The 13,799-nt window shown below is 36.9% G+C and overlaps 1 protein-coding gene across 1 annotated transcript; it reads left to right on the forward strand.

The window, feature by feature from the left end:
• Positions 1–6,185: 6,185 nt before the first annotated feature.
• Positions 6,186–11,766, forward strand: LOC130961471 (L-galactono-1,4-lactone dehydrogenase, mitochondrial). Its single transcript, XM_057887394.1, is given in 8 exon segments — positions 6,186–6,521; positions 6,524–6,588; positions 6,590–7,121; positions 7,657–7,907; positions 9,060–9,242; positions 9,737–10,148; positions 10,967–11,107; positions 11,312–11,766. Coding segments are annotated over 8 exon segments (1,794 nt in total). The 5' UTR covers positions 6,186–6,470; the 3' UTR covers positions 11,471–11,766.
• Positions 11,767–13,799: the final 2,033 nt, after the last annotated feature.

Raw genomic sequence — 13,799 nt, forward strand, 5'->3', positions numbered from 1 at the left:
TGCCATAACTCGATACACGCGATAGCTAACCCGGATACTGTCTCTCGACTGCGCATCTCCAGGAGGTATAAAATTGAGGATTAGTTCTTTACCACCTTTTCCTGAAGGCAGATGTAAGACCCAGAACTTTTGAAAAATCTTATTGTGATTCAATTTCAATTTATTTATTCATTAAATACTTTAATTTCATAAATTATTTTATTAAAGCTAATCAAATCAAGTTTTGATGAATAAATTAGAATTTTTATCTAATTTTATAATTATTGGATAATCTTTTATATTTAAATTATAAAGTTTAGAAATCGTAAAATAATAAGAATTTTACATAATTTGATTTAAATCATTGAGGTTTTGAAATATAATACTTTAATATAATACTTTGTCCATAAGTCGTTAATATGTTGCACCTGCGTTCTTAAGACCAAATGGCATGACTTTGTAACAGTAATTTCCATATTCAGTAATAAAAGCGGTCTTACTTTGATCGGATGGATGCATTTGGATCTGTTTGTAACCAGAGCATGCATCCATAAAGCTCAGTTTTTCATAACCGAGAGCATTGTTAACTAAAGAATCAATGGATGGTAAGGGATAAGAGTCTTTTGGGCATGCTTTGTTGAGACCGGTGAAATCAACACACATGCACCATTTACCGTTATGCTTTTTCACCATGACGACATTTGCCAACCACATTGTGAATCTGATTTCTTGAATGAAGCCAGCATTGATGAGCTTCTTGGTTTCTTCCAGAGAGGCTTGTTTTCGGTTATGGCTGAGGTTTTGCTTTTTCTGCGCTATAGGTCGGACAGACGGGTCCAATGCCAGTCTGTGAGATATGATGGATGGGTTAATGCCCGGCACGTCAGCTGGGGTCCAAGCGAATAAGTCGGCGTTTCGTCGGAGGAATGCCTGGAATAAAGCCTTTTCCTCTGAGCTTAGTGTGGATCCCACATAAGTGAATTTTTTTGAGTTATCTACAAAATAGATTTTATGCAAGTCCTCGGTTGGGGTTGGGCGTTCGAGGAATCCTGCCCTAGAATCAAGGTCGGCCAGGGCTGGGAGTTCGTCCTGATTACTGATGTTGTGTACATGAGCTTGAATAATTCGGTTAGGTTTTTTAAGACTGTTGTTGTAGCATTCTCTGGCCTCACGGGCATCACTATAAATAGTTGTAATTGTATCATCCTGCAAAGGAAACTTAACACAGAGATGAATTGTAAAAACAATAGCATCGAACCTATTTAAGAAAGGTCGGCCAAGAATCAAATTGTAAGGGCTAAAGCAGTTAACGACTAAGTATTCAATATCTGAAGTTTTCGATAAGGGAACCTCACCTAGTGTGGTTTGGAACCACACGAATCCCAAAACCAGGACCCTCTCACCTGAGAAACCGAACAGGTCTCCAGTGGAAGGTTGGAGGATGTTGTTGCTTAGCTTCATCTTCTGAAATGTTGAATAAAAAAGAACGTCGGCACTACTCCCAGGGTCTAGTAAAACCATTTTAACTAGGAGATCTCCTAGCTGGAGGGAGATCACAACGGGGTCATCTAGATTTGTTATGTTGTTGTTGAAGTCGGAGGTTTGGAATATCATTTGAGGAAAATTGGAAGGCATCCGATGATGGCTTTAAATGGCTTCTATTGACAGCATAGCTTGGTAAGAACGCTTCCTTGCCGAGCTTGTGGCACCTCCACATGCAAAACCTCCAGAAATACAATTTATAATACGTCTCGGTTGGTCGGGATGACTGGTGTTCAATCGCTCTTTATCTCGGCTATGTTGTGCTGCCGAGCTTTGGACACCAGATGGGGGCGCACGCCGTTGTATATGGCCGTCGATGTATTTATCAAGATGATTTTGCCGAACTAGCCGCTCTAAAAGGTCTTTGGCGATGACACATTCGTCGGTGGTGTCCGTGCTTCTGATGAAAAGTACAATATTTTGATTTTTCTGCACCCTTTAAATTTGGATAGTTGCCAGCCTTTCGTGGTGGCTTGATCAACTTTGAATTCAAAATTTCCTTGATGATGTCGTCACACTTGGTATTGAATTAAGTATATGATTCATAACGGGGAGTTGGCTTGAAGTTTTTCTTGCTGTCCCGTGTTTTATCGTCTTTTCTGTATTGTGGTCTCTCTGTTTTCTGAGCTTGTCGGAGTTCTTCAATGTCAATATGATCTTTAGCCTTTTCACGAAACTCGGCCATAGTTTTAGGTTTGGCCACGACAATAGTTTCCTGGAATTTTCCTGGTCGGAGTCCGCTCTTGATGGCGTGCAATTCCACCTCAAGGTAGATATCTGGTATACTCATAGCTATTTTTGTGAAGCGCGTCATGTAATCTCTTAGGCTTTCATGCTGGCCTTGTTTGATTGTATTTAGGTAATCAGAATCATGCAGATAGATGGCTGATCCAGCAAAATGCTCCTCGAATGGTTTTGACAGGTCTTAAAAATGAGAAATAGAACTTGCAGGCAAAGAACAAAATCAATCAAGTGTAGGACCGTCTAAATAAGACGAAAAACAACGACATAAAACTTTATCGGATGCACCATTTACTATCATTATGGAGGTGAACTTTTTGATGTATTTTTTTGGATCACCTAACCCATCATATGGGGTTAAGGTAGTTGGTAGAGTGAACCTCTTGGGGAGCACGAAGTTCATCACCTCGGCCGTGAATAGTTTGGGCGAGTTTTCTGGATCATCATTTTCGTTCTCTGGCCGATCTTCGTCATTGTGCTCAGGCTGTTCTTCTTCGTGTCGAGTGATTTCGGAGACGTGTGTTGGTCCGGACTGATGCTCGGCTTCTTCTATTCGCTCTTGTCGATCATTGTTATTTTCAATTCGAGCATTATTCAGATTAGGAATCTGATTCGTCATTCTTTGGTTCTCTTCTGTTATGCGCTGGTTGGCTTGTTGTAACTCGGTCACCATCTGAAGAAGTTCAGATGGCGTAGGTGGAAGCTGCCCAGCCATGGCTTTAGGTGAGAATGTCGAGGCCGATGAAATAAAGAAAGAATTATATTCTCGACCCCACAGTGGGCGCCAATTGTTCTTGTATGGATACTTTGAGGGGAGCTCGGCTTCTATAAGTCGACGCCGAGTTGTTTCTTTCAATGCCGATCTATGGACTTTAGGAAGTCCGAGCTTGCACTTGTAAAGAGGATGATCTAAAATGGGGGTGAGGAGTGTACCTGCAAAGGCACTCTGAAACTTAAGTTAGTATTGAGAATTCAATGTTCTCTTCATGATTGAAGATCATACCTTTTATAGGTGAAACCAAACAGGTCGGTTACATTCCTGCTTTATTGTTTGAATTGAAGAGCAATAATAAGTGTTTAATGAGTGATGATATCTGATCGGACGTTTTGATTCTAGGATGTAGTCCGTTGAGTTTGGTTGTAACGTGTAACGCTCTTTATGACTCTATGTATCTTTCAATTTTATTATTTTTCTTTTTAATATTTTCAATTACAAATTTTAATTCAAGCAATTATAGTCTAGATATTAATCTATTTTTTTATTCTCTTTATGAATTTATGTATTTTATTTTATTCTCAATTTAGTGATCCTTATTATTTATTTGTTTATTTTTCGTTCTATTTTATTATATGTAATTATGTTGCATATAAATTTTTAAAGTCAATTGATTAATTTATTAATTTAAAATATATATTTTTTATTTTTAGAAATAGTAATGATTGTTTGGTTACATAGAGAGAGAGAGACATTCAATCAAGTTGATAATGAAACAATTATTCAATATTTTCAAAATATGAGAACAAGAAGAAAAATACTTTCAAGATTTGAAGAGAAAAAAGTTAACGACTAATATAATTTTTGTTTTTTTATATTCAAATAATTAATATGCACTTTTATTTTTTCAAATTTTGGATTAATATATTTTTTAATAATAATGTATATTATTTTTACACAATATAAATTTTTTGGTTCGGTCATTGTTCATGTTGCCACTCCTTTATGATTCTGCTGTTCGTGTATACTATGAGATTTTTAATTTTGATATGGAGGGGTTGATAGAGTATAGTAGCAATAGGGGGGTTTATGATGTTTTACGGAGATGTGACGGCTGGGTAGAGGAAATCAGACGGATCAATTTGGAGGATGGAAATCGGACGGACCGATTTCAGGATGCGGAAGGTGCACAAATCGGACCCACCGATTTGTGTTCCCTGTCCACGCGTCACGCATGCAGCCTTCCTTGGTTGGTCCGTGACTCCCTCGTCCAAAAGACCATTGTTTCCCCCCCTCCCAGCAATATACCTTTCACTCTCGTATCCCTCTCTTCAACACACACTCAACCCCACCATTTTCTTCCTTTATCACCATTGTTGGACCACAACAAACCTTTAAAATTTTTTAAAGAAAATGCCAAGAAAACCAAAAATTAAAGAAGTAAATCAACCAGAACTTCATATTGTTAATTATCTTGGGTATCCAAATTATGTAAGTTTTTATTTTTTAATAATCTGATTTAATAATAATAATAGTGATAATATTAAATTTTATTAGCAATATATATTATAATGGCACTAAGTAGAGATTAATCATGTATGTGTGTATGATTTTATTGTTAGGTAGTTAGAAATAGAAATCAAAATAGGAATTAATCATGTATGGATGTATGATATGGTGCTCTACGGAAGAATTGGATTTTTTTAATGGTTATTGGTTAAAATAAAATAAAAGAATGAATGAATGTAATGAATGTAAAGAATGAATGAATGAAAGAAGAAGGAGAATGAGATGTGAGATCTGTACATATTAGATTAGAGTAGAGTAGAGATTGATGTATTGTTGTTGTTATTATTATTAGCAGTAGTAATTGAGTTTAATAAATTATTATGATTAATAATAAAAATTTAATAAATTATTTTATTTATGATCATTAATAATTGAATTTTAATTCAATAACATTTAGACAATAAATTAGTAATAACTAAATTTAGATTAGAAAATTATCATTATGATGCCGTGTTATAAATAATAATAATAATAATAAAATTAGTATGCTGTTTTATGAAGAATAATAATAACAATAATAAAATTAGTATGCTGTTTTACGAATAAATAGTTTATCAGTCGTGAAATTATTCTGGTTAGTTAGTTAATGTTAAATAATTTTTGTTATAAGGTAATGAATATGATTGAAGGATTTTTGTATAACAGATTTACTATGTATGTTTGAAATGCAATTATGCTGGAATTAGTTATAATGGACATGTAAGGATAATTGTGTTTTTGAAAATATAGTTATATTACACTGGTACTTATAGCGAAAATGTGATATTGTAGGGTTCACGAATGTTAATGAGTGATCATTTAACGCCGCCGGATCCATACAACCAAATTGTTGAGTCACACTTACGCGAGACTGGATTTTATTATGTTTCCCAAATTGGAGTTATCCAATGTCAGTCAGTAATGATTAATGCTCTGATTGAGAGATGGCGGCCTGAGACTCACAGATTTTATTTTCCGGTTGGTGAGTGTGCCGTGACCTTGGGGGATGTGGCGATAATTCTCGGTCTACCGACAAATGGTCTTCCGGTTACAAGACCGACCATGAGTAGTTTTGAGGCATTGGAAGCCGAGTGCTTGCACCAATTTGGAGTTGCACCGAGGAAGACGAACTGTAAGGGAAGCTTTATAAAGTTAACATGGTTTAAAGATTTGAAAGATCGTATAGTGTTGAATAATCATAACGCAACATAACTCACACCACTAAATCATATAAAAAAATCAGCCATCTAGCTCCTAATTTTAACCCTTATTTAAATATTACCCAATGCAAATAGACCTCATAAAAACTCAAAATTTGCATTAAAAGGCCTACATTAAAAAAGAAAAAAAAAGCCAATAAGTTCAGTCCATAAAGTGCAAAAATACATATAGATATTCCAAATTTGGCATCTCAATATTTAATATTCGCGTATTAGGACCACATATCGGAGGAGAATTAACCATTAACAATTTTTATATAAGATCGAAACCATCTTATGAGGTTAAAAAGTCATCCATGCACATAACTTTACACTGTGTTTCACGTTGATAGTAGACAACAACCCATTTCTTACTAACCTTATGATGAGGGTGATTTTGTCAGTCCCAGACTAGAGCTCACCTTATATATAGTAAGTGGAAACAGACAGATAAAGCTTTGCGACCTTCACAAGTCACAACTACGTTCAGAGTAGACCACTTGTCACTCTGCCAAGCCACAGTGGAGGGATCACACCTGTGGATGTTTTTTCTGAGCCACACCATACAACTTCCCTTGTGACTCTCAATAAACAACAGGAAGGTTCCCTGCTTTTGTTGGTGAGTCGCTTCGTCCAATTCTCGGTCACTCTTCTCACTCAACTGACAACTCTGCTTTCTACTCTTCAGCATTAGAGTTTCCACCTCTCTCTCTCTCTCTCTCTCTCTCTCTCTCTCTCTCTAAGCGATGCTGAGAGCTCTGCTTCTCAAACGCGCCCTTCGTCTCCCCCATCACCGTTACCATCACCACTTCCACTCACATCCCCACCCTCTCCGAACCCTCCCCTCCACCACCATCCACCAGCACCTACGCCGCTTCTCCTCCTTACCACCGGAGCCCTCCACTGATGACCAAACCCTAAAGTACCTAGGCTACGGCGCCCTCCTCCTCTTCTGCGGCGCCGCCACCTACTACTCCTTTCCTTTTCCCGACAACGCGCAGCACAAGAAGGCGCAGATCTTCCGCTACGCCCCGTTGCCGGAGGACCTCCACACCGTCTCCAACTGGAGCGGGACCCACGAGGTCCAGACTCGCAACTTCCAACAGCCCGAGACCCTGAAGCAGCTGGAGGACATCGTCAAGGAGGCCCACGAGAAGAGGACTCGCATTCGGCCTGTCGGTTCGGGCCTATCTCCCAACGGCATCGGGCTGTCGCGGGCCGGAATGGTGAACCTTGCATTGATGGATAAAGTGCTGGATGTGGACAAGAAGAGCAAGACTGTGAGGGTTCAGGCTGGGATCAGGGTGCAGCAGCTTGTGGATGGAATCAAGGACCATGGCCTTACCCTTCAGAATTTTGCTTCCATTAGGGAGCAACAAATTGGTGGCATCATTCAGGTTCTTTAATTTCTAGGGTTCACGAATTGGTTGTGCTTTGATGAACTGGTTTTATTTGAGTCATTCTCTGAATTTGAGTTTCAATTGAATGGGTGTAAGTTCATATCAATTAGTTCATGGCATATCATGATTTCACCAACTAGGTAGCGAACTGCTTACCAATTCAATCCGCGTACCTGAACGTCATATGTATATTTTCCACATAAAATATTTTATATATGGCGTACCGAGTTCCCGTTCCCATACTAGACTGTATTGCGTTCTATGTAACTATTGTTCATGGGTACATTATACATGCCATATTGATTCAGCCACTTATTTGCCACCTATACTCAAATATGTAGAGTATTCCGTAATTTTACAGTTGATGGTGCCTATACACAAAATACTGGGTTGTTGAACTAATTTGGTCATTAATTGGCTACTGGATATGTTAAACTGGATTCGTACATTATAATTGGTCTTGTTGAAGTGGTTCTTACATTATGATTCATGTGAAGCTGGGAACTTCATCTGTTTTGCTCTTGGGCGTTAGGTTGGTGCACATGGAACTGGTGCAAGATTGCCTCCAATTGACGAGCAGGTGATTGCCTTGAAATTGGTGACCCCTGCCAAGGGGACAATTGAGATCTCGAAAGAGAAGGATCCAGAGCTGTTTTATCTTGCTCGTTGTGGTCTCGGGGGACTTGGAGTTGTGGCTGAAGTCACCCTTCAGTGTGTCGATCGACAGGAGCTTGTGGAGCACACAGCTATCTCATCTATAAATGAGATAAAGAAAAATCACAAGTAATTCTTTAGTGTTCTGTTTCCATTTTATGTCTTTCTTCTTTGAAGTTAGCAAATACATTGAACACCATTGCCCCCTTAATAAAATTGCGCTGTTTAGTAAAAGAGTGACTCAATCCATATGGTTTCCAAGTTCAATCACTCTATGGTTTAGGTGGGTAAGATGGATGCTGCCTTAGTCCTATAAATAGAGGCTAGTTCTGTAATAGAGCCTCTGGAGTCTGATCTGATATAATAAAAATAAGCGAAGAAGAGTATTCTGACTTTCTGATAATTTAAATCCTTTTATAGCTTTGGGTTTGCAAATCTAGCTAGATTTTTCTGCCAAGATTCAGTATTTTGAATACAACTGAGCACCATGGTGGTGACTGCTTGCTATTTCATTTTATTTATTTATTTCAGTGAAGGAGTTTAGTATAACAATTTGGTCTATCACACCAAAGAAAACATTTGGTGTGACATATCAACCATTTAGAGAACACTTTTTTTTCTAATTTACCTTTTAAAAATAAGTTTGGACTTAAAAAATTATGCTGCACTTAATGGCTGCTTGTAAGTTTGTTTTTGAAAAATGTTTGCATAATGAAAAACTTTAGACATGTAAAACAAATTCTTGTAAAACTGGAACTTCAATATGTTTTTTTCAAGTTAAATTTTGCACATAAAGAAACGGCAAATGGTAAATGGTAATTTTAAATGCAGAGAAAATATAATATATAGAAACATAATACAGTAAAGATGATCTTAGCCACCCATAAATGTGCACAATATCATAATAGTCCTTCATTTCAATGTATATTAAATTTGTACTCCAAAAAGCATTGCAATATCATGTTAAATCTTGCATTCTGGATATTAAATTTGATTTTAACATGATATTAACAAAGGTCATTGACTTTCACTGAACAATCACTTGTCCTAAAAGTGGGGACCACTTCAATATTTACATATATAGTTGGCAACCAAAATTTACTGATGTAATCTTCTGGTAAGTATTTTAATCATATGCATGTGCAATCCGCTTATATTTCTGCTGCAGCGTTACTTGAATCTGCCTGTATCTTTTCTATTAATTGTCTTTTTGTCATTTGACCTATGATAGTAGGGATCATCTTCAGAAGATTTAGATTGTCCCTTTTCCATCATATGCAGGAAACTGCTGTCTGAAAATAAGCATGTCAAGTACCTTCATATCCCATATACTGACTCTGTTGTGGTTGTGAGATGCAATCCAGTTTCAAAGTGGGGCCCTCCCAAGTTTAAACCAAAATATACCAAAGATGAAGCGATTCAACATGTACGTGACCTTTATAGGGAGTCCCTCAAAAACTACGGGTACTGCTACACCTATTGCATTATTTTCAGTGTATATGGTTCACACAAAGTAATTTTCTCATTGCTTTGTTCTTAAATAAAGGCTATTAAAAAGTGCAGTTTGCTGTCCTAATTTTGGCATTTGTTTGGCTTCTTTTTCCCGATATTTTATTTTATTTTGCTTAGACATTTTCAAATGATGTATACCTAACATTCTGATTAAGAATTAGATAGACAACATATGATAAGGATGGCATGATGTATCCTTTTCAGGGATGTCATGATGCTAATGGTTTCATATATATATTATTGGACATGGACTAGTAAAATGTTAATATTTTTTATTGATCCGAGAGTGGTTTATTCAAGCATTTATGGATAATTCGAAAGTGTCTCGGTAGCTTAATTTTATGTTGATGTTCTAATTATATCATAACATAAAGTTGACTGATTTACTATTTTACTGTTGCCATTTTGTGAACTTCTTTTCACATGATTACTATTCGTGTATACAGAGCATATGGATCTAAGGGTAGTCACAGTGAACAGAACATAGATGAGTTTTCTTTTACAGAATTAAGAGATAAGCTAATTGCATTGGATCCTCTTAATAAGGAACACATCATCAAAGTCAATCAAGCTGAGGCAGAGTTCTGGAAGAAGTCAGAAGGATATAGAGTTGGATGGAGTGATGAAATACTGGGCTTCGATTGTGGAGGCCAACAGTGGGTGTCGGAGACATGCTTCCCTGCAGGAAAACTAGCTAGCCCGAGCATGAAAGACCTTGAATACATTGAAGAGTTGAAGAAACTCATAGAGAAGGAAGACATACCGGCTCCTGCACCAATTGAGCAGCGATGGACGGCTAGCAGTAAGAGTCCCCTGAGTCCTGCTTCAAGCCCATTCGAAGATGATATATTTTCTTGGGTAATACTATCCTATCCTGGACAATTCAAATGATTGCTGATAGTACTATGAATATAATTCTAAATTATAGTTCAGCTGCAGAAATGGTATTACATGACCATATAATTTGAGCTTAGCACTGTGCTTTCGTTATGTTTACTGTTCATTTGCTGTCACATCCCTCATGAATTTTTGGTTATTAGATCAGCAAAATTTTCTGCTTTTGGTTACGTGACAATAATTGAAATGCATGAGCTTCCCATTCTTTTTCTAATGAGAGTGTTTCGAATATGATTTAATTTCTTGGACGTGGGGTTCAATTTTGACCAAGGTATGAAGTTTCACCATGATAGGAACAGGTTTGGAGTGGTTTATAGGAGGAGAGTAAGGAGTAGATAAGCTGAATTTTCACTGCTTTCACTACTTAATTCATAATTGTTGCTGGTTAGCTCTTTTAAGCTAGTTTAGCAGGTTAGGAGCAGGAGTGCTAGGCTTAACTGCTGCTTATAAATACTAGGGGTTAGTTTGTTTTAGTGAGTTAGAAAAATTCTGTGTTGCTGTTAGTTTAGGAGAGGGAAACTCTCTCCAGAGTTGGTTAGATCCAATAGTGTACTTCAATAAGGGATTGTGATTTACAATCCCTAGTTCATCAATAAAATCCCTAATTTCTGCTAGATCCTTTCACACCAACATGCAAATTTTGTTTCAGAGCTTAACTGGTTTGCCGAGGGGAAAAGATATCCAAACTTGGCATTAAATCCTTTGGTTCCTCTATGAATTATAGCATCATTATGTTGGTTTGAAATGATTTGGTGGTCATGTTTATGTTAATGTTTCAGGTTGGTATTATCATGTACCTCCCAACCACGGATGCTCGCCAGAGGAAGGAGATAACCGAAGAATTCTTTCATTACCGACATTTAACTCAGGAAAAATTGTGGGATCAGTACTCTGCTTATGAACACTGGGCTAAGATTGAGGTAATAATCTAACCATCTTAACGAAAATAATTGAACATGGACATGGAAGTCTTTATTGTCTCAGAACTGTAATGAGAAGAGTCTTATCCATGAAATCCAAGTCTCCAATCTGTTGATATCATCTGCCACCAAACATTTGGAATTGCAAATTGAGCGAAATGTGTTTGAAATTTTTTAATTTCTCTGTTTATTACCTACCTTTAGGTTCCAAAGGACAAGGAAGAGCTTGCAGCTCTCCAAGCACGGATAAGACAGCGGTTTCCAGTGGATGCATACAATAAAGCGAGAAAGGAATTGGACCCCAACAAGATCCTATCAAATAACATGCTGGATAAGATCTTTGCAGAATCAAACACACTATAATTTTAGGTTGGTAATTCGTTTACTTGTTCTTGTGCTAATTTTTGAAACAGCCACACTTTTTGAAACTTAAGGTTGCATAATTTATCTGGTACACAATCAAGATTATTTTGCATTTTTCATCAACACATTCTTTCAGTTTATTGTGTAAGTTGAGTTGCCTTGGGCTGAAAGGGAGCTATAAGAATTGTGATGTCATGTAATATATCAAGATTCAAGTGGTGCTGGTTTGTTCCTTACATTCTGTTTTCAGCCCAACATAAATAGGAAGCATAAAGATAGGGTGAAGGCAGAGGAAATGTACTGTGTTGATATACTTGTATAAGGAAAATTCTATGGGCACCTAAAACTTTCTTTGTTTCATCCTTTTCTTCTATAACAATTAACAAGGGTTGGAAATTCGATTAAATTGGAAAATGAAATAAAAAAGTTGAGAACTTTTCTTGATGTCGAATTTAGAAGTCAAAATGTGGGATTCTTGTAACATTAGGCCTTGTCTAAAATGTCTCCTCTTTTTGTCGCCGTTGTTTCTGTTTCCTGGATTCATCTGTCATGGATACCGCGTGGGCTTGGCAGGTGGCAGTGGGGCGGGTAGGGGCGGGTTTCAGCCCTACCCGCACCCGCCCCGCCCTCCTTGCATTTCACTACTACCCGCCCCGTCCCTACCCGCGGGTAGTAGGCGCCTGTACCCTAACCCGCCCCCACGGGTACCCGCCCCGCCCCTACCCGCCCCTATAAAAAATTAAATGACATTTTATTTTTTACACATTTATTTATAAATTAAGATACAAACTTAAAATTTATAATTAAATTAAAATACAAACATAAGATTCATATAATATCAAATAACTTGAAATTTAAAAAGGTCCATACAATGTCAAATAACTTAATTAAAATACAAACATAAAGAAATTACATCGTTAAAATATTAAAAAGTCTTCAATCATTATTCTTGATCACTTTCCACATCTTCATCATCATTAAAGGTTTGAAGATCAATATTTAAACCTAAAAATCAAAAGAGATAGCAATTAATAAAATAATTACTATAATGTAAAAAATTAACATAAATGAATATTAAGTAATATGTCACCTTTATTCCCTAAAGCTGCCCACAGCCAACTTTGGCCACACATTAAAGCTTCAATTATGCTTTCTTTGAGCTTTCCGCGATGAGGAGAAATCACACGACCACTTGTACTAAAAGCAGATTCAGAAGCAACAGTGGATACCGGAATGGCATATATATCCTTGGCGATTTTTGCCAAAACTTTAAATTTCATTTGATTGTTCTTCCACCATTTCAAAACATTAAAGTTAGGATCATTTGGAGGATGAATGTCCTCCTCAAGATAATGATCAAACTCAACATTCACACAAGAACCCTTTGTCATCTTTCTTCTTTTAAGATACACCATATAATCATCACCCCCAAATACGCTTGTATTTCCACTTTCATCAACTTCTTTTGTACCAACATTTGACACATCAGAACTCATTTTTTGATTGTATTCATTAACCAACTCATTACACAACTGATGAATTCTGTCAACTTGCTTAGAACATTCTACTGGATCTGGATACATTTTTCCAAATTGAAATTCAACCCCAACCATCTTGTACCTAGGATCTAAAACAGCAGCAACACCCATAATGCCATGAATCTCATCCCAATACTTCTCAAATTTCTTCTTCATACTAGATGCCATATTAGCAATTAAAGAATTACTAGAAAGTTGCCATGCATCCAATGAGACTTTTATTTTACAAACAAGAGTAAAAATAAAGATTGGCAGTCGGAAATTTAGAACCAGAAAACAGTTGAGTAACATCATAAAACAACTTCAATCTATCACATATTTCCTTGGCAAGTTCCCACTCCTCATTAGTTGGCACAGTTTTATATTGGGGTTCCTTTTGCCTTAACCTAGGAAAGACAGCTCTATACAGCAATGCAGTGTCTAACATCAAATAAGTTGAGTTCCACCTAGTCGGACAGTCAAGAACCAATTTCTTAGTAAATGGAACCGCTGTTTTAGCACACCAACTCACAAAAGTTTCGTTCCTTTTCGGCGTTGCAGTCCAATACAATACACTACTACGAATCTTTTCAATACTTTCCTTAACTATACTCAAACCATCCTTCACAATCAAATTCAATATATGAGCACAACAACGCATATGCAACAATTTACCCCCCAACATCAAGAATGAAGAATCAAGCCGCCCCAACAATTCATCTATCATAGCATCATTAGTAGAACAATTATCCAATGTAACAGTAGACAGTTTTCTATCAACATTCCATTCTAACAATATTTTCATCAATGTT

Source organism: Arachis stenosperma, chromosome 2 (assembly GCF_014773155.1).
Source record: "Arachis stenosperma cultivar V10309 chromosome 2, arast.V10309.gnm1.PFL2, whole genome shotgun sequence".
NCBI lineage: Eukaryota > Viridiplantae > Streptophyta > Magnoliopsida > Fabales > Fabaceae > Arachis > Arachis stenosperma.